General features: G+C 43.3%; 1 protein-coding gene across 5 annotated transcripts in view; it reads right to left on the bottom strand.

Annotated features, from left to right (window-relative positions):
• Positions 1-1,432: 1,432 nt before the first annotated feature.
• KIAA1671 (KIAA1671 ortholog) overlaps positions 1,433-21,071 on the bottom strand; it is a 73,440-nt gene continuing 53,801 nt past the window's right edge. For 3 of the 5 annotated variants that reach the window (XM_050714306.1, XM_050714307.1, XM_050714305.1), the window contains exons 2-8: positions 13,546-13,664; positions 9,197-9,452; positions 6,951-7,125; positions 5,413-5,540; positions 4,908-5,041; positions 4,653-4,736; positions 1,598-4,118 (exon numbers count right to left, since the gene is read on the bottom strand). In XM_050714306.1, coding sequence (XP_050570263.1) covers positions 4,658-4,736; positions 4,908-5,041; positions 5,413-5,540; positions 6,951-7,125; positions 9,197-9,452; positions 13,546-13,664 — 891 coding nt within the window. In that variant the 3' untranslated portion in view covers positions 1,598-4,118; positions 4,653-4,657. Of the gene's footprint in view, positions 4,119-4,652; positions 4,737-4,907; positions 5,042-5,412; positions 5,541-6,950; positions 7,126-9,196; positions 9,453-13,545; positions 13,665-21,071 lie in introns of all 5 variants that reach the window. The other 2 variants (XM_035565792.2, XM_035565793.2) reach the window with 1 other exon arrangement.

Here is a 21,071-nt window from a genome sequence, read left to right as displayed (position 1 = left end):
CTTCACAGCACGTACTTGAGCAGACACAGGGCGCAGAGCAGGACGTGGGTGCGGACACGTCTCACACACCCCATCTTCCACACACCTCATCTTCCACTGAAACAAGCTGCCCCCGGAGAAAGGGGCATTTTACTGTCCGAGTTCAATATCTGCATTAAATCATCAGCAAACTCTTCACCCCACCACATGCACGGAGCACACTACCTTCCCCAAAATACCACATTCAGTGGACCTGACATCCTGGCTCTCCTCCCACCGATTCGCTCTAACCGCATTTCGGGTAGCACAGAAGCAGAACCTATTTGGGCTGGGATCGCAGCACTCCTGGGCATGCAGTCCAGAGGCTCAGATAAAAGTGTGCCAAAGACACTCTTGCTTTCTACAAGCAGTAGAAAGGGCAACCATACGGTAGGAGCAGCCACAGATGCTTTCTAGAGTAAGGAGTAGAGAGAGAAGTTCCTTTTACTGGGGTACAGATTTCAAAGCACTGTATTTGTAACTATTTGCCTTAGAACAGCCCTGATCCCACTAAGGTATTTTGGCATACGGGGTCTCCATGTAACACTTAGACATCAAACCATGGCCTCAGTTAACACCTAAGACAGGAGGCATTATTTCAGGATTTTTTCACAAATATTAAAGTTATAAATGGATGCTGCTGCTCCAGATGAAATGGCTGATTAGCAGTTTGCACATATAAACTTTACACGTAGCCCATTTAACAGTTTGTCAATGATAGCTACAAGTAACAGAGTAAAGCAAACTTCTGTGCAAGCAAGCAGATGGGAGCCTTAATTCCTACAGAGCCACATTACAGAAAGGTTTCAGACTTCAAAGGCTGAAGAGCTGAGAGATTGCACCTTTCTCTGCAGGAAGTAAAACCAAAGCAGCAAAACTTTGAACAGCTAAGTACTCAAATTAAAACTACGCCGACTTCTAAAATGTGACTTTTCAAACAGAAAAGTGAAAAAGAAAAAATCCACAACTGGAGTTTCCAATGAAAAGGAACAGAAAGGCTGTGAAAATCCCAAAGTGATGATTAAAATGGAGGAAGTGTTTCTGTTACCAGTAAGAACAAACCGCAATCAGAAAAGAAGTATTTCTGAATTCCACAAACCACGTGCTTTCATTTTTTAAAGTGATGCATACGCTACTGATGCAGCTCTTTAAGGAAGCAGAAAAGAGCCTACCAGCTGCAAAGGAAGGGACGAGGGCACCGCCTTCCACTGGGAGTGCTGGGCTCTCCATCGTGTTTATTGGTACTCAGACACTCGGGACAAGAACTGACACCCACTCCAAGGCAGGTTCCTCTAATTAATGAAAAAGCATACCTGAAAAACGTGCTGCAGCTAAGAGCTCGTCCCACTTCATATGAACAGCAAACACAGTACGTGGCAGAAAGTACAAGCGCAAGAAATTCAACAAGCATTATTCAGAATTAAAATAAAGTGTATAACGTGTATTATAGTATGTTCTAACATTTAAGAAGTAGTAACATGTTCATAGATCTTTTATTACACAGTGAGAACCCGAAGAGAATAAAGTAGATATTTGACTTTTATACAACATAAAGAAACGATAAATCAGAAAAAAACACTTTCCCATTCAACATTCTAAAGATGCTTTTTAATTAGACATTTAAGCATTAAACATTTCTCAGTAGTAGGTTAAACTACTAAATACAGTAAGTTTCAGTGCATTGTCCAAGCAGATGTGGAAATGCATACACATTCAAAGGGCTTTGTGGACACCTAGCATTAATCCCCTCAGTTTCCTCATACACAGAGCAAATACTGCAGTTAAAGAATTTCTGGCCTTCATTTATCGGACCAACAAACAGTAAATCCTCCAACTACTGGTAATGCAACACTGCCAGCTTGCTGAATTCTACACTTAAGCCTGTGTAAATATTCTTGTGAGCAGGGGAAATTTACCTGATTTCTAGATACTTTTTAAAGTAAGCCCCACTTCATCTGCATAACAAGAGGAAAGCGATTGTTCTTCTCTTCTCTCACACACCAAACGCTGCTGCTCAGAGCTGTGATGTGCCTGCGTCACACAGGATACAACTGGTGACACACCTTGAATGCTGCCTTAAAAAATCCCAAAAGACACGTGTGCAAAGCTCATCTTAAAGATTTGCCTTTTCAGGGAAGGGAAGAAAATATGTGCAACTTTTTAAAATTTAGCTACGAGTAGCTCTTTCGCAGTCTGGTTGACTGCATTCAAATGGAAGTCTGTCTCCCATGGTCCAGGGCTAAAAGCTATGTGGAATGAAACACTGGGCAGAAACCCTGGGGGGCAATTTCTTAGTTGGTAGCAGAAAAGGATGTAAAATTGCAATGGTGGCAACAGCTCTGATATGAAATAGGGCAAAGCAGCAAGAAATTTATTTTTTTTTACATAAGAGAATCATCCTTATTTCATCTCCATGAAGTACAGGGAGCTGCGACTGAAACTAAATCTGGGAGAGAGATGTGCATATGGGACTCGCCTCTTGACACACTGCTGTTATTTCCTACGAGCAGACTGGGACTAAAAATCACCTCATCTGCGTCTCCTCCGTGAGAAGAATTGGCACATGGTTTTGGCAGCTACAGGCTCGATAGACAGCAGACCAGGCATGCCACTCTGGCTAGCAGATGCACCGTTGTGGCAACCCCACACGAATCCAGCTTTCTGAAAAGCTGATCATAAGAAAAAGGACAAAGAGTTGAAGTGCTGGTGCTTTATCTGTAGTAGTTAGAGGACCCGCCAGCAGGGCTGAGGAAGCAGGGAGCGGCTGCAGGAGGGCCCGGAGGGGAGCGGAGAGGAGCAGAGCAGAGCAGAGCTCGCTTCTTGGCTCGTCGTTCCCCGCTGCGTCGTGAGGAACACCGACACGACAGAATAACCTCCCTTCCAGGGCTACATTTTTACAGGTTTACTGAAAAGAGCACTTATTTGGGGAAAGGATAAAGTGTGTCTTAAATGGAAATCTCGGTTGATATTCCAGAATCTGTATTCAAAGATGTTAACATATTTGAGATATTAGTGATACTCATAATACTCGTGTTATGCATGAGACTATCTATACGGCTATTAGGACATCAGTCTTATCAAAAGAAGAAAAGTAAATCTGAGAAACTGAAGATCACATTTAGGTTATCCCACAAAATCAGCATAAAAATAAAAACTTAAAACTGGTATTTACAGGTTAACGAATAAAAATATGAAGTGGGACTATCCAAACTGCTATTAAAGTGACATTCAACAATTAACTGGAACCCTGATATGAGTAGAACATCCTCCCTCTTCCCTTCCTTTTTGTTATAAAAAACAGTATTTACATTTTTTATATATATATATATATATTTTTTTTTTTAAAGAGAACTGGTTGACATTATTGCTTGATCCTTTTAGGAAAGACATTCCAATGAAGCAATTATTCCACATGCTGACAAAACACAGAATATACCACTTCAAGAGTGACAAAAATTAACAATTTGTTCATCTAAAAATTATATCGATCTGCTAGATCAGCAGATCACATGTAAATATAAGCCAATCAAAAATACATTTTACAAAAAATAATCAAGTCTCCTTTTTCAGTATGGCAGTAAACATAATTTGTTCTTTCACTCTCACCTTCCACAAATTTCATTCTAAATAGGAGCTTACTATATTTTCACAAAAAAGATAAATCTGATTAAAATTGTTATTTTCATAAACAAACACAAAGCCCAGCCTTACACCTAACACATCTACCAAAAGTCATACTTTTGAGTTGCTGAACATATAGGTAGAAATGGAGTCTCTGTTCAACAATGAGGGGGACTTCTCCAGTGCACAGCACTCCTAGATCAAATATTACAATCTTCCAAGACTTTCTGAAGTGCTAACTATGAACCACAGGTTCTTCTTCCAGGTAGGTCTAAAGTGACTATCCTTCCATACCTGAAAAGATACAGCTTTGTATTTGACTATGAATATTAAGCAGCTTTCTCCACAAAACAGGAAGGCACCATGCACATAGCAGTTGAGGCAGGAAGCAAACAGCAGCAACATGACGTGAATTTTAAGTTCAGATGAGTTAAGGCTTCTGTTAAACTTCTTTATCTTCTTCTAGTTAGAATCACTATCTGCAAAGAAAGAAAGACAAACTACTGAAGTAACTGTATGAGACGGTCAAGAAAGCAGTCAGACGCTTCTCAGTATCTGCAAGAGGAAAGCCCCAACAAATGTGTATTGCATCTTGGTCTTGTCCCATTTGACACACTAGATGTCCAAGAACTGTCCAGAATGCTGCTGAAACAGCATACTCCAAAGATTTCAAAATGTGTCCAAGCCTCACTTATTCAATGACAGGCTCGTTCTCGTTTGATGGAAGCACTATGAAATGGCAGCACAAACGGACTGACGGTTGTTAAAATAAAATTGCCTGCAGAGAATCAGTGAAAATGAATCACCTGTGCATTAACCTTCTAGGAAAACTGCTCTGCCTCAGCACAGATTTACTTTACATTCCTGGATGCACATTTCATAGTAAGAGTCTGCTTTAATATTCATGCTTACAGAGTTGTCACAGTGACACATTAAGGAAACATTTTCCACTTTTCTTTTAATCATTGCATGCTTTCATTTAGCAAAGCCCCTCTTTCCGTGTCAGCAGGTACCTTTTTCAAACCTGATTCTCATAATGGCTCTGTCTCTTCTTTGATTTCAGCTCCTTCAGCCACTGAGGAGATTTTTCTTCTGACCTAAAATATACAAAAACACTCTCCTTACTCTTTCATTATGAAAACTCATCACAGAAACAAAACAAAAAAAAAAGAAATACACGATTTTCTCTAAGGCCTCAGGAAGCCTGCTTGCATTATTTCTCTTCCACCAAAGCATTAGCATCTTTCTGGCTCATGGAAGTCTCTCACCTGTCCTCCTTCTCTACACTGGAGGGCAGTATTCTGCTACCGGGAGTTCCAAGCTGTGATTTAGGGGATTTGAACGGCTGAGCAGAACCTATTTCACCAGGACTCTCAGACTCATGTCTTTTCCGCAGTTGGGCCTAAAAAATAAGAATAAAGAATAAGGGTCTTTTTTTTATGGCAGTATTCAGACTTTCTTTGCAATGCAAAACAAATCACTCAGATTTATAAGAACAAAAAATCCATGCCTGAAATCAGTGAAGGGATTTCTTATAAATCTACATAGTTTTGAATGCACGTTTACTATTGCAAAGCTGTTTATTTTTCCAAATCACTTAAAATTTCTATCCAACAGTTAAAGAGCAAGAAAGTGCAGAAGTGAGAAAGATATCACACACATACCCAAAGCTGCATGGTCATCTTCAGCAGCACTCCTAGCGCTATTCTTAGAGAGCATCTGCAGCTACTGAAACAGTTTAAGTCTGATCTGACATGTTCTGCCTTTGCTCACCTTGAGAACAGAATGGTCCATTCCTGGAAATATGGGAAGTCTCTGAGCTGGTACAGAAGAGAATCTCCCAGTACGCTGTGTCTTTTCTTCCTCATCAGAATCTTCCTGTTGCATAGCTTTCTTCTCTTCTAATCAATTGTTTAAAAAAAAAATCAGAGAGGGAAAAAATTAGTCAGCAAGCTTTTCATCTATATCTTGTTCTAGACCTCTGCCTCTATTCAAAAACTTATTAAGAGTAATATTAATGCACCACAGAAATGGGTTCAGCACTCCAATAGAGATCAATGCAACAAACACACTAAATACTCAGCAATAGAAAGGTTTCTTGCTGTCAGACACGAGGGAGCAGAAGAAGGTACTCCTAAGTTAACAAATGTTGCTGCTTCTGAACATCTCAATTGATCACAGAATATGAGATTAACTTAGACTGGAAGAGACAGCTGAAAGTTATCCATCCTACCCCCTGCCCAAAGCAGGGCTTTGATACAAAGCAACTGAGCTCAGTCTGCATGCAGCAGACAAACATGCAGTGGTAACATTGCCTTTACATGTACCGAGCCCTTTAGTTGATGATTACATTCCAGCTTCGTGTGCTGCATATCTTATCAAGGTAAGTCTTCAAAATATTTTAGGTCTGTTAGATCTGCACCAAAGCAACCCGCACATGCCTAACAGCATTTCCATTGATTAGGAGGCTACAGGAGAGATCAGTTTGATCACACGTTCCTCCATATATTCATAGGCTTTAAGGCAAAGCAGAAGCGGCAGGTCACAAAACTGACTTTTTTTTTAATAGGACCCCACAGTTACGAAAACTTCACCAGCCTCTCAAAAGAACAGGCCACAAAACACAAATTATTTCTTTGCTCACGGAAATATCAAAGAATATCTGCAGCATGTATCACCACAGCACCAAAGTGCTACAGGTATTAAGTCACGGATCTGAGTGTGAGCATTGAACCTTTCAATCACCTCCATAAGCAAAGATTTTCAATGCCTGATGCATTTCTTCATTGCATCCTAAGTAATAGGACAGGCCACGAGGGAGACGTTTTTAATAGAATGGATTCACAGGAGGTGATTTTTCCTTAACTAGGCTTCTTTAGTCCTGTAGTACTTGTGCCAGAAAGAAAGAACATTTCTGAGACATGTATAGAACGTGACCAATTACAATTGCTCTTATCAAAACCATGCAGGTTTAGATATAAAGAACGTGTTAGAGAATGCATCCAACCATAACAGCTTCTAAACTCAGAATTTTCTCCATGAACAAACTTATATCAGCTGTGAGAAGCTAAAGATTACATTGAAGCCTTCCTTCGCCCTGGTCTTTTGTAGCTCTGGCTAGCAGGGCTTCCTTCAGTCCACAGACCCCAAGGGACAGAGGGGAAGGCTCGATTCAGAGGATGACCCAGAGATGGGAAGCAGCAGCCGTTGTTACACCTTGATGCAACTTCGGGTATGTTACATCATTCAAAAAATCCCGCCCTTACAACCAAGCCAATTACAACTAATTATTTCAGATAGTTGAGGCATACCTGTAGAATCTTTAAACATCCAGGTACTATCTGATTCTTCTGTCAAAGAAAATCTATTTTCAAACTCCAGCCCTCTGCTTCTTCTAAGAGAGTGGGAAATAGGAGCCCGATGGCGTCTCTTCTTGCTGAGCTGCACACGGGTTTTCAGAGCACTGGAGTCCAGAATAGTGGTTTGCTATAAAAAGAAACAAAAACCCTTACTTTCAACCAGACTGGAAATAAAAGTCACCTCCTCCATAATGACTTCCTACCCTACTTTAAAGCATTAACCCATTCAGTTTAATTAAAAAAATATATATATATATATATTTGCTTGATTACTATTATTGTAGTTACTTAAAACTATATTAAAGAGAATTTATGATGAGGATATGCTACCTTGTGGCTAACTGGGTGCAATGCTGGTTCTTTGATCTCTCTTGACTGGACGTCTAATCTGCATGAATTAGTTTCACTAAGTGAATTCATAAAACAGTAACTGCAATAAATAGGATTTTGGTTCCTAAAGTGTTTTATGAATGCAGGCCTTGCTAGCTACCAGCAGCTGAAGGCCAATCAGAAGACTGCGATCGAAAGAGAGCGACTGCACTAAATTCTGCTGCAGTCGAGGGCTACAATTTAATTGTTCGAGCGGGTTACCATCCACAGAAATTTCAAGCCAGCTCACCAGGAACAGGCAGACCGCAAGGTAGTGTCACGGCATTCAGAAAATGTTTGTGATCAGTCATTTCAAAAAGCTCTGTGCACAACAGAAATGCAATTACATTTACAAAGCAAAAGGAGGAGCTGTATTTTTTTATTTCTTAAAGGCAAGTTGTTGTTAGAGACGTGCCTGCATTCAGCAAACATCACTCGGCCTCCTTCTCTTCAGAAGGTATGTTCTGTTTGTTTTCAAGAGATTTCAGGTCAGGAACAAGCTACGCACTAAAACAGCATATTGCCATCCATACATTAAGCTATTAATGCTTTTAACAAGACACCTTAAGCTGTCCAGATTACTGCACGACATAGGGCCACCTCTACTACCTGCAGAAGTGCTGACAGTCAGACAAAACGCCAGCCATTTGCGCTGCTACACTTCCTTTCCAGAGCAGGGGGCACTCGGGATCTCCTGCCCAAGGGTTACTGACACCAAGGCCAAGGCGTTCGCAGTGAGGGAGCTCACAGCAGTGGGCTACCAAACGCAGCCTTTTCCTGAGCCTGACTCCGTTTCACAGCCCGAGTGGGCTGGAAGATGAGAGCAGCACCTGCTTTGGCAGAACACGGGCTGCTGCAGGTCCCCGTGGATGGCAACACCAGAGGAGGAGAGAGCTGGCTGGAGGCACATTCTGACAGCCCACGCAGGAAGCAGCTGTGATTTTAACAGCCAGTTCTGCTGCACCAGACCAAACTGCCTCCAGCACAAGCCTGCTTGCATCCCTCAAACGTTTTACAGAGCAGTCTACTCATCAATTCAGAAGGCGTTATGACGCTTCGACAGGCAAGGCAGTGTTTCTGAGACCTTCCTAGCACCTGCATGATCCATTTAAGCTGGGAGCCTTGCCCTTACCAATGTATCTGTCATCAGATATTATATAATAAAAAACAAGTGCACAAACTCGTATTCAAGAATAAACATAACTTCCTAGATGCTATACTGAATATGAAAAATTAACAGTTGCATTAGTGAGCACGTCAGAGAACACTAAACTTCATCTAACTGCATTGCAGAAACTACTGTTTCTATACTAGCTGCAAGATTCTTAATTATGAAAATTCTTAATTATGAAAAAGCCTTTAAAATGCAATTCTAAGCTTCTACAGAAAGAGCCTAATTGTAAATAAGAAAAATATTAATAAACATCTTTATAGTCTTAAGTCTGCATGTCCCACAGCACAGCAATCACTAGCTATCTGGGTTATTTAATTACGCTTCTGGTGTTCATGGAGCCATTTAACTCTTCCGTTACAGCTCACTGAGGAGCAGAAAGAGAAGCAGCAACGTTATTAAGCCATGGGCAGACATTACCAATGCCAATGACTCACTAGAATCTCTCAAAACCTAAGCCTTAGAGAAACTCAAAGTACTCTGCAGCTTCACTCAAACTTTTCAAGCGGGAAGTCAGCTGGGAAAATTCAATGTGATAAAAAAAATGCAGAGGAAGACTGAGTGCGGTTTGGGGAAAATAATATTTTGCAATGGCTAGTGCCGGCAACAGCCCAATTAACAGAAGGAGAATGTCTCCTTTCCCATTCTGGTAACTCACATCAATGAAGGAGAAGTCAGTGGTCTTTTCATCAGGGTAGGTGTCTCCTGGAGGAGGTAAATCAGTCCCATCAGTAGAGTCCATGTCAGTGCTTGAACGGTCCAAACTTGTGCTCCTTTGGTCTTTTGAGAAGTCATGGTGATCAACCAGGGAGGCAGGTTCTGTTTGGGAGGACAGTGACGATGGCTGGCTATTTGGTGGTTGCTTTCTTGTTGAAATGACATCGTTTTCTGATGACGGAGATTCAGGCACAAAGCTGCAAATTAAGAAAACAAAATCTATGAGCCTTCAGGGTGAACAAATACATGCAAGGATATTTTGGACCACGTGTCAACAATCACAAGGTAACCCAAGGCGCTGAAGCATTTATGAACTGCTCCAAAATAGGGTCAGATCACGCAGGGTCAGACACAGCGTGCAATCAGAGGGGCAGGCCCCACACCACGCTGAAGACAGACGCCCTTCCCTTTGGCTGCAGAAGGACCAAGCGCTCAGCCACAGACCTGCCCTGCTCCTTCACCCACTTGGATTTACAAAGTAGTAGATAATGCGAGTATGCAGATAAACTGCAATAATTCAATCACAGTGCATTTTCATTGCTTGGGGGTTCTTTTCCCCAGCACAAAGGCCCCTTCAAACATACACACAGACAAGACCAGCGAAATGGCAAGCTGTTGAAGAGCCCCCAGCAATTTGCCCATTTGATGTACAGCAGCCGCAGACCGTCCACTTTGGCGCTGTGCACGTCTGAGAGCATCCTGAAGAATAACATCCTGTCTGCAGGCCTCAGGCAGAGCAAAGCTGCTAACAGATTCTTCTCCTTGCTCTTCCAAGCCCATCTGAATGTTTACAAACACACACTTCATCTCACACAATCATCACTGGATCACGCAGCAGCATTAGGGGCTCGTCCATGCGCTCCGCCGGGGACGCTCGCCCTGTTCTGCCCAGAGCCAGACTGGGAGGTTCGTTAGCAGGGCTGCCTCAAGATGGGGAGCTGTTGGGGCTGGAGGGAGGCTGGGACCTTCCCTTATCCTGGGGTGTCTCAGAGCCATTCCCATTACCACCATGGCTGGGGCTTAGCAGTGAGCAGCAGGCAGCAGCTGAGCCTCAGGACAAGCGGGGGCTCCCCGGGAGCATCCACGCAGCACCACGACCTGCATGGAGGTGTCACAGTGCTTCCAGCAGACCCCCAAAAACCTTCCCTTGGCAAGGCCAACACAGGAGAGAGTCCGTACCAAGACTGTAGCCATGTTCAGTAACGTTTCTTTAGCAGCAGGTTGTAGGAAACACGGCAAGACTCTGCTGTCAGCAAGGAGAGCGCTGCCGTGCATCTGATTTTAGGAGGCTCCAGTTGAAAACCAAAATCTGAAGTGTTTAGGGAGCTCAGCTTTTTTCTCTGCTCAAAAATAGACTTTTGTTACTGAGCACCTTTTCTTGAGGCAAGTATTTAGGAAAACTGTTCTAAAACACAACATCTGAATGCGCCCGTATGAACAGACGCACGTTTTAAACAACAGACCTTGGTGCTTGACACAGCCCGCAGCGACGGCAGTCTTGGGAGGAAAGCACTCAGGAGCCTATTGCTGAATAACAGCTCTCTACCGAGCAGCAGGACATGATATAATTTCCAGCCTGGCACAGAGGATACTGCACAGAGGGTTCCAGTATGAATCCGGCGAATGCCTCTTCCCTCCTCCAGCAGTGGGCCCCAAGATAATTAAGAAATGGCACTAATGAGCTCCAGGGGAAGTTTTTGTCTCGTATTCTTTACCTCAAATGATATTTGGTTTCTGCAGCGTTAGGCTCTAGATCCACTGAAATATGGAAGAATGTGGAGAGAGGAAAAAAAGTGGCAATCTGGAGATTTAGCACCTTTCGGGGAAATTAAAATGTATGATGGCGATGTTAAAGGATCCGCTCGGATTTGCACATCTCCAGAAAGCCTCTTCCCTTCTACAGCCCGGGACTTCAGCTAGTACGACTCAGTGCAGTGTTTCAAAAACTGAAAATATTTGGGAGAAAAAAATTTCTCACTGAACTTACTCTGGTTGGTGGTTTCTAATTCATAAATCTTTCTAATGGCTTCTCCTTCCGAGCTCTTGCACAATTACAGCACCGCCGCATACTAACCACCGTGGCACAGCTAATCACCAAACATGGCAAGGATAACTCGAGCACAAACAATCTGCTATGCACAGTGGATTCTCCCATCTGAATAGCAAATTAGGGGGAAAAAATCCTTTCAGAATAACAGTCAAATATAGACATCTAAAACATGCTTCCAGCTCTCATTGCTGAGATGTATTATCCATCTTCTCTCTATTGCTTAAGGCTTCAAACTTTATGAGCGTATCTCTATATATTGTACCTATTAAGCTACCAACACCGCTCAACAAGTTTCACTGACAGATACTTGCACTCTGAAATATTATCTTTCATGTAGTTCACAGAAATACCAGCAGAATGGTTATCACACACATGCAATCGGTTGAGATCAATCTTCACTTTTGATTGCAATTGAATTTAATTAGTTCTAGCGGGAGAGTGCTGAGACCACAAAGAACGCGTTGCTCCATCATGCGAACTAAGAAGCAAGAAGCAAAGGAATGCTGCTTTTCACAAGCAATTGGAAGTGTCTCCGAGGCAGGGGGCTGGTGACACCGTTGTGACCCTCCTGTCCCCGGAGCAGCTCGATGGCAGCACTGCCCCTGCGGCGCTGCTCTCCCAGCCGCCAGCCTAACGCGGGGCTAAAGCAGAGCAAGGGCATGGCAAAGTGCTGGGGCGTCTCTGCAGACATCATTATGCTATAAAATAATTGGCATCTAAACATTTACTACCGAGGAGACAAAATGCCAGGACATGGGGATTAAGAGTTCAATGCTTTAATAACACTGAATTTTTATGTTGTGTTTTTCTTAGCAGGAAAAGTCTCCCGGGTTTGAAATAGCTGTCTGCTTTGGAGCTGAGACAAGCACCTTGGTTAGGAAACCGATGTCAGAAAATGTCCATAAATTACTAAAATCACAGTTAAGTTAATTTTACAGAAGAGTTAGATGTTGGCATGTCACTGTCAGCTTGCTGAACTTCGAGCTGAAAGCTACCCTGCCTTCACATGCAATAAAATATTTATAACCCACAGCTCTCAAGTGTAAAACGCACCAAGCATAACTGACATTAATATCTGCTATAAGATTTCAACATGTATAGTGTTAAGAAGAGCAAGGAAAATGCTATTTTCAAACTACATTGAGCAGATAAGATACTGGCTCAAGCAGGGCAGATCAAGCAGAATGCACTACAGGTGATGGAGAAGAAAAAAAAAATCACACTTCAGTGCTCTAGGTTTATTCCATTGAGTAGTTTTAACAACAGAAAAGCATCACTGGTGCGACCTCTCATTCAGCTGGTACCCCATTTCACCCTCCACTTCACACTAACACACTTCCAAGCGGCTGGGATGTGGGCATCGCATCCTAACGCTTAGCAGGGGGACTGCAGGCGCACCGCGACACCACCCTGGGGCCTGACCCCGTGTCCAGCATTCGGGGCACCAGTTTCAAACTGGTTCTGGCCCTCAGCCTGTCCAGTAGCACAGGTTTTAAGGCAATGCTAACTGGCATGGGAGAGATCAAATTTATAACAAAAAAAAAAAAAAAAAACAAACAGTAATAAGTAAAACAAATCCCCAAACTGTTAGGGCACCCTGCCTAACCATCACCAGACCACTTCCTTATCTACCTGAGAAGGAGAAATTGGACAACTTCAGCAAAATCTTTGCACAACCCTGGTTCTACCTATGCAGACCCATGTATCACACAAGCAGGTAACCACTTTCTAAATGTGAAAATGTACATTTCTGGTTATAATTACTAAAACAGACACAAATACAAAGCATAAAAAAGTTACACTACCTATGTTAATTTAGTCAAAGCCATTTCATGTATTTAAAATCAAGAAAATTTATTTTTTTCCCGTATCTTCTACCATTTTAGCACTAAAAAATAACATTTAGCTGGTGTTTCACGCAGCAGCAGAGTTGTTAAATCTATTCCAGTCCAAGCTGTTTTCAGCATTGCCTACAATTTGGTGATACTGCATTCTCCCTGGGGGATGGAGTCTAAGTTTCCAACCTTATTGCTGTTTGCAGGTATTAAAGAAATTTTTCTTCACCTACAGACTAAAGAAACTTTAAAGTTGTGCGCCCCTGTTTCAGTGACTGCAAGAATCCATACACGTATGCACGCACACTTGAGTGTTTTGAGTGAAAACCAGAAGAACAATTTCTTCTCATTAATCAGCTAATGAGAAATTTGTGTGCATGATGACGGGACCTTGCTTCTCCTTACCTGTCCCCGCTGCACCGCTGCTCGTTCCAGGTACCATACTGGCTGTCGGGCTCCTGCACAAGCGTGTCTGTGTCCTTCGCTTCAGGGGGCTGTCTGGAGAAGCACTGCTTCAGCTGATCCTGCAACAAAGCAATGGAAACAATTACTCATTCCTTTATCCCTTGGCTAAACGACTTACGGATTTTAATTACAATGGCATTTTTGAATCTACCAGTTAAAACTTGGACAAGAGAAAAGTGAATAAATTTAAACATGGAAAATAGCTGTGAACTCAGAACAATGACTGTATATAAAGTGAGCAGTTTTCCTGGGCAAACGACCAGGCAGGAACCAACTAGCTAGTTTTAAAATTCCACATTGCTTTAAGATTGTTCTTATCTCAGGTTGCACAAAGGCTTTAGAAGCACGTATACAAACAGAGAATTCTGCTGGGACTACATATAATCTCCCTCAAACATATAGGTGAAGCGTCAACTCGCTTCCTGGGTTTAATGGAAGTCCTTTTTTTTAAGCTCTTTCTTTGGAAGACCTTCAAAATAAAAATCATAAATAAATAAATAAGCATAAGGCCAGCTCCTAGAAAGCCTTTGACAAATGGAATTGTGTTAATGTAAAGTTTAAATACAACACACAAAGTAGGACAGATTGCAGTGCTTTTTTCTTGTGTTCTACTCTGACCTTTCATGTCTCAAGTAATTATTTTATGAAGGTAGCAGATCTATGAAATAAAAAGGGAATCAGTGCATCTAAGGGCCCTTCCCTTCCAGGGGAGAGAAATGGGTCGGCTGCTGCTGCTGGCACCCTAGATTTGCAGCAGACCAATGTTCATTTGCTCCAGAACATAACACAGCTATACTTTTTTTCTTGCATTGAGCTTTTTTCTTGTATTGAATTAAGCACCGAAGTTAGACAGCTACTGAAATAATACATTGTGTAGATAATTAAACACATTGGTTCCTTTTGCATCCCTGAACACAGACCCAGCTTTTAGTGCCATATCAACTGCTGTCAGATGAGGTCTTTGTAAGCAAAGATTACAATGTTTTCTACCTGTACCAGGCTTTCTCTCTCTTCAGAGGACAAAACAAATAAACAAAACAACACCTCGCAGAACACGCTGTGGAAACTACCAACACATCTACTTCAGCTGATGGCATCCACATCTGCCTCTCTGAACAAGAGCAGCGTGGCCATTAAAAAAGAAGAGTGGCAGCATCTCTTAGCACATTCAAGGACGTTTCTGCAACACTGTGGGTTATCGCTTCTCCTACAGGTGCCGAGTCTAAAATTCAGTCATTCCCTTTGCTCTCTTTTATAATCCAGCCACGCTATTTCTAGGCGTCGTGCACATTTATGCCGAGCAGACCGGCAGAGCTCAGTGCCTTTATATTTGCAGTCTCGATCATCACCAGCCTCGTTACAGACACTGCAGAAGGGGCGGCACAGGCTCTGAACGGAGCCCCCCCGGCAGCAGCACAGCGCCCACGCCGGGGCTGACGCAGGCAGCGGGCACAGAGCCAGCACCGGGCACCGCGCGAGCGCGTCCAGGCCCTGAGCCGCCGCATGCCCCGCTCTCGGCGCAGCGTGCTGCGCTCACCCACCGGCATGCTCCGACCGGCGGGTGCTGAGCACCGGTACCTGCCCGGGAATCGGTACCTGCCCACAAATCGGTGGCCTGATGCTAGAAAAGGGCACCGAGAGGAAGGCTCTCGCCACACGCAGCCAGCCTGCACCAAGAAAGCAAGCCTCAGGCAACGCACGTGAAGCAATGAGAGCTCTCGATGAAGTAGAATTCCTTAATACTATTCCTTAATACTAAAAGGTTCTGGGAAAGAGACTGCATCTTTTCTTGTGTCCTTAGTTTTGTTAACCTGAAGAATGCCACTTTAGCATTATAAAATACTGATGATTCAGCGTAACTACCAACACCCATGCTGGCTACTCAAATTCTAACAAACTGATTATTTCCCCAGCCATACCATCAGCAGTTGCCATTTCCTAGTCGTATCATACTCTTTGCTATTGACTAAGTTGTCTACTTTAATGCCAAGTGTAATAAAACAATAAAAGGCTCTGCTACTTATTCCAATGCGCTGTTACTACACAAAGTCAAATGTTGAGTTTGTAAGACTCAAGTAAATGCTCATTTTGTGAGTTATATGGAACAGGCTTCCTGCTTTTCGCCTTTCAGATGTTCTCACAGCCTCATAATTCACTGGAAGTAATTATTAACCTTCACATGTACATGGTATCATAGAATATCCCAAGATGGAAGGGACCCCCAAGGTTCAAGTCCAACAGCTCCTCGTACAGGCATGCCCGGGTGTAGGCTGAGTTCTGAGATTTTTCAGTCCGTTCTGGGTACAAGCACTCAACCCCGAGCAAGGTGTCTGCTTCTCCTAGCAGCCAGCTCAGGGGTACGGGAAATCGCCCTGTGCTTCTTGGAAGCCCTGGGCATTTCCTTGTACTTGGCAGGGGCACGTGTTTTGGTTCCCACACATTCTCCGTAGCTTCACACTTTACACCAGGGGCTCAACCAACACTCCTGGGCTCAGCTTTCTGCTGTCACTTAGTGGCCACGTCACCGTTTGGCAAATTCACTTCTAGGAAGGCTCTAGCAAGTGCCAATTGTTATTCTCTCTCTCTCCTTCCTACTTCCAGGCTAGCTCAGCTTTTTTCAGTTGGGCGCTTGTTATGAAATCTTTTTAATCCTAATCTCGCATTACATGATGCCCGATTCTTGTAATTAAGATGTACAGACAACTGATCGATTTCTGCCACTTTCTGCACAAGGGCTGCATCTCTAGTAAGAGCTGTGCCTGCAGCATCAGAGAGCCTCAGTGGCAGCACAAACAACTGCACAGAGCCCTGCCTGACACCCCCCGAGCAACATTTATGGCCACAAACTGCAGACGAGCCAACAGATGCGAGCACGATAGCTTTTTGGACAGGGAGAGAATATTTCCCATGTACCACAGCTAAAGTGCATTATCTCCATGCACAACATACACTGCATTGCTTGCCATTACTCACGTTGTTTCCAACTGAAAACATGATCTAAAAAGCTCAGAAACAGGAATGGGAGCAGCAGAAAAACAGCTACATGTACTGCACTTGGGGCACATTGTTTATAAAAATGAAGTGTTATCAAGAAAATGATGGTTTTAAATAGAAAATATGCACAACCCAGATAATAATACCATTCCAGCAGCAACAGGAAAGAAACGCAGATACAAATGTATTGTTCGTCTGAAGTTTCAATAATTCTTAATAAATTTTACACTGCAAACAAACCCAGCACATATTCCTCAGTTTGTGGTAGCGTTTCACCTGCCATTTTATGTATTTGAACTTTTGGATGTGGTTTCATAACCAAAACGACAGCTAACTCTCAGATAGGAATTCTCCATCCTACAACAAAAATGAGTCTGAAAGAATTTTACTACTTCTGTAGAACTGTGAGTTTGAATTCAACAAAACAAACTGAGAAATCCAAACGTAAGGAGTTAGATGCTCCAACTTCTAGGAAATTGTTTTGCTACATCCAGTCACATCGCCGCACGTGGCTCCTGGAGGAAGGCGCCTCTTTCAGAACAGGGTCGCCCATCTCTCCCTGCAGCCCCATTCCGGGGCAGGGGTTAAAATGTGACTGAACGGTTTACGATGCTCTTTTATGACTCATTGTCCCACGCAGCCCCTGATGATGTCTGGAAGCAGCACTGCCTGACACAGCACCCACCTTAGCAAGCGGTGATTCCAAGAAGCTGACTTCCTTCCAGTAAAAGCATCGTTACGGCCATGACGCTGGGAGGACAAATGAGGCAGGGTTTGTGGAGCTAACTTTCTATCAGGCCAAACAAGGAGCTGGAAAAAATAAACATTCCAGCAAGTCTACAGATCCTCAGGCCTAGTCTCAGTAACTGCAAGTTTACTTTTAATGAAAACAGTAGAGGTTTTTTGTTGGTGGTTGCTTTTTTTTTTTTTTTTTTTTTTAAAAAAAAGGCTGATTTTCACTACTTCTATCGTCTTTCAGCATCCATGCTCTCTGCATACTTAATAGCTATCTTTTTTTTAATGCCAGTCAAAATTGCACACATTCTCTGAGAACTGTACATAAGCACTGTATTGTTTTGTAGCTGAAATGCTTTTAGACACAAGCAACTCAAAATTAAATTATACAGATACATTTGCTGGCATTAACATTTTGGTTGGAACAGCTTGGTGTTGCTGACAAAGAGCATGAATGAAGAACAAACTGCAATTACAAACTGAAGGCTTTAAAACATGACAGTCTAGGGAAAATAATGCGACACGTGCTGAATGCACTGGTGACGTTTTCCAGGTCTGCCACAAGGCCACGCCACCCCACCCCACGGTACTGCAGGCGGTCTCGTGCCCTAAGGCTGGCTCTGCCCCAAGCAAAGGGGGAAAAAGGAGGAAATACTTCCAGTATGTCCTGCTCCTAAACACGAGCAATTTCTCCTTCATTCTTTGCTCTCTAGCCTAAATCCTGATTTTAAAGATCACTTCTTTGGACAGATGAAAATATGTTTTGTTTAATGCATAAGCTCCACAAAAATGGAGATCCTGCGAGATGGAGAACTGACACATTTGGCCTTTGTTGCCCTTCACAGATCTGCTCTGAATATGGAATTTTTTTTTCCTGTAAGAGAGAATTATCTGTTATTAACTCAAACTTCTGCAAATATCTGGGGCCCATTCTCTTTCCTCATCTATCCCTTGGAAGAAGAGACCAAGTTTGAAAGACAAGGTGTCCAACCCATGGAGTTAGGCCAGATACAGCCATTTCCCTGATAAACAGAATGTGTGTGATACAGTAAAAACAGACGTTTCAAAAGGAAAAGACATTTCAAAATAAAAAAAAATGGGGTCTGCTCTCTTCTTGGCACACAAGATAAACCCAAATTAAGAACCATCTTATTTATAGTCACAGAAGGCATACAAGAAAATACGTCCCCAATCAAATAAATACTACTCCCCACCCAGTATTCAAATGCAGTAATTCTCCAAGATTTGATCTTTAACTTCATAATTCTTACAATAGTAGCCAGGATAAAATCAACTTAATTTTCACACGAAATGAAACAGCAGAGCAGTGCAACCCATTCACATCTAGCTCTGCTGCTTCTAAAATGAGACATTATGGTTATGGCTCTTTCAGCACTTACTCCCTTGGAATTAAGCTGCTTTTGGCAGTAGTCCAGGATTGATTATTCCTGTAACTTCCCATTCCTGAAAATGATGCACACACAATATTGCTCCTACCAGTGCGAAAATTATCCGTAACTAAGAGTGAAAGCATGTATTTATGTGAAACACTCTTTTCACACCGATGTGAAATAAAGACCTGGCACATGAGGAATACCAGTTGAAAGAGATCTCACGAGTCAGAATCTGCACAGTTTTAAATATAATCTTTGTTTGCAAAACAGACTGAGACATCAGACAGCCAAAATGACACCCCACAGCTTGAAGTGCAAAAATGAGAAGTTAAAATCTACTGGCGCAGAAGGAATATGAATAGGTAATCGCACAAAGGGATGAAGTGTTGACCATCTGCCTTATTAACACTAAATTCAAAGAGATTTTTTTTGCCTTTTTAGAAAAAGTTTATATATATATATATATAGTATACAGATGTATATATAATTATATATATTTTTTAATTTTAGTAAAGGGAGTCAGAAGTTTGGTCAAGTTGCCCATATTCATAACACCCCCACCCTTTAGGTGTGTCACTGCACTCAAGGACAGTTTACAAGTCCCAACAAATCCAGGAAACTACCCCAATTGTTCCCCACTAACATGCAAGGAAGGTACCAATTATACCTTATTCTATGAAAATTTTAATCTATTATTTCACAGTTGACCCTGCGTTGAGCAGGATGGTGGGCTAGCTGACCTCCAGAGGTCCTTTCCAACCTGCATTGTTATACAACTATTTTAATGATTCTAAGGCTTGTCACTAAAAGGTAAACTATATATTTTGGATCACTAATGAAATTAACAGAAACATCAAGAATATAATACCATATATTTAAAAAAAAAAAAAAAGCACCAGGTGGGCCTTAGAAAGTACACAATATTTTGCAATGTGTTTTTTTTTTCTTTCTAAGTACCTAAACACTGACAGCGGAGTAGTAAAACCAGCCTCAGTGGAATCAGCACCCCATCATTTCCATGGGTACTTACTATCCGGCGAATTAGTGCTGCCCACAAGGAGTAAGTCATGGCTCAAGACCAACGCTCCGCTCCGGTGCTTCCTGGCAATCAGGCGGAGGATTTACCAGCTCGGGGCTGAACTCAGCTTCTGAACGGAGCAGCTGCTGCAGGGCAGCACCCAGCGCGCCGCTGCCTCCCACCCCACCCCACCCCACCCTGCGTCCTGCGGCGACAGATAGCGGTTCCAGGAATCGTGCGCTTTCCTTCTGACCTCACCGACGAGGGAAGTTAAAGGACCTCCAGCGCAGGCCCCACCCAGGCGAGGACGGCCTCCCCAGCACCATCAGCACCCTACTGCGCTCAACAGATACCCTCAAAGCGAGGGAGACCTGGAGAGCAGGTCTAGGAACGGTGACAGAAGTAATGGGATGAATCAATATCACAGCCTCGGGGTCTTTACATTACTGCACCGGGCACATCCTCCAGGCAGGGAGGCCACCACGGCCAGCCTCGCCATCGCCCCTGTCCCTTCCCAGGTGGCGGGGCTGGGCAGGACATGCAGGTGCTGCATGGCCCTTGCTGCTGCTGCTCCTCCTGCCCCAGCCTGCCTCCAAGGCACCCGACGGACTCGCACGCTGCTGACAGATTTGCGATTTGAGAGGTGGCGGTACCAGGGAGACCCGAAGTCAACTCCAGCCACAACAGAGAACGTGGCCAAATGAACCCAGCTGCTGTTAGTTCTGCTAGGAGGCTGGGTACCACCATGCAATGCGATCTAGCCGTAGCTCTTGTAGTGACTCCCAGCTAAGCCAACCTGCTCGCTCCATTGAGGATTTCAAAGAGCTTTCAGAGCCTGTCATGTTTTGTACCCCCAAAATAGCGCGGCTGGGTCTTGCTGCGAACGCTCACCACGCACCCATCGTGTGGTTTCAGCGCGAGGCTGAAGATAGAGCAGAGGTTGACCTGATGTGCAAGAAGCAGACAAGAACCAAACTCTAAATATATACCTTGCTAGGGGTACGTGAGCCATGACAGTACTTCCTCTGAGAGGAGGCAAAAAAACCCTAAAACGGCCTAGAGGAACTAGTTGGGAACACCTTTAAAATCCTTCGCATATGACCGTATTAAGTTTTCTTTTCGGCCTTACGCAGAAACCAAATCCAGCAGGATCAGAGCCGCAGACACCCCAGCCTGAGCACCAGACATTCTGAGCAGAGCAGTGCTGCACTGTTCAGGGATGCAGGAACTTACTCACGCCCAGAGGCCATATGCAACTCTCATCAGATTAATAACAGTTGGCAGTGAGAGCTGAATAGGCTCCCTCGTCTTCAACACCGCAAGAG

The sequence above is a fragment of the Cygnus atratus genome, chromosome 17 (genome assembly GCF_013377495.2).
Source record: "Cygnus atratus isolate AKBS03 ecotype Queensland, Australia chromosome 17, CAtr_DNAZoo_HiC_assembly, whole genome shotgun sequence".
NCBI lineage: Eukaryota > Metazoa > Chordata > Aves > Anseriformes > Anatidae > Cygnus > Cygnus atratus.
This window is presented reverse-complemented; position numbering and strand designations above follow the sequence as displayed.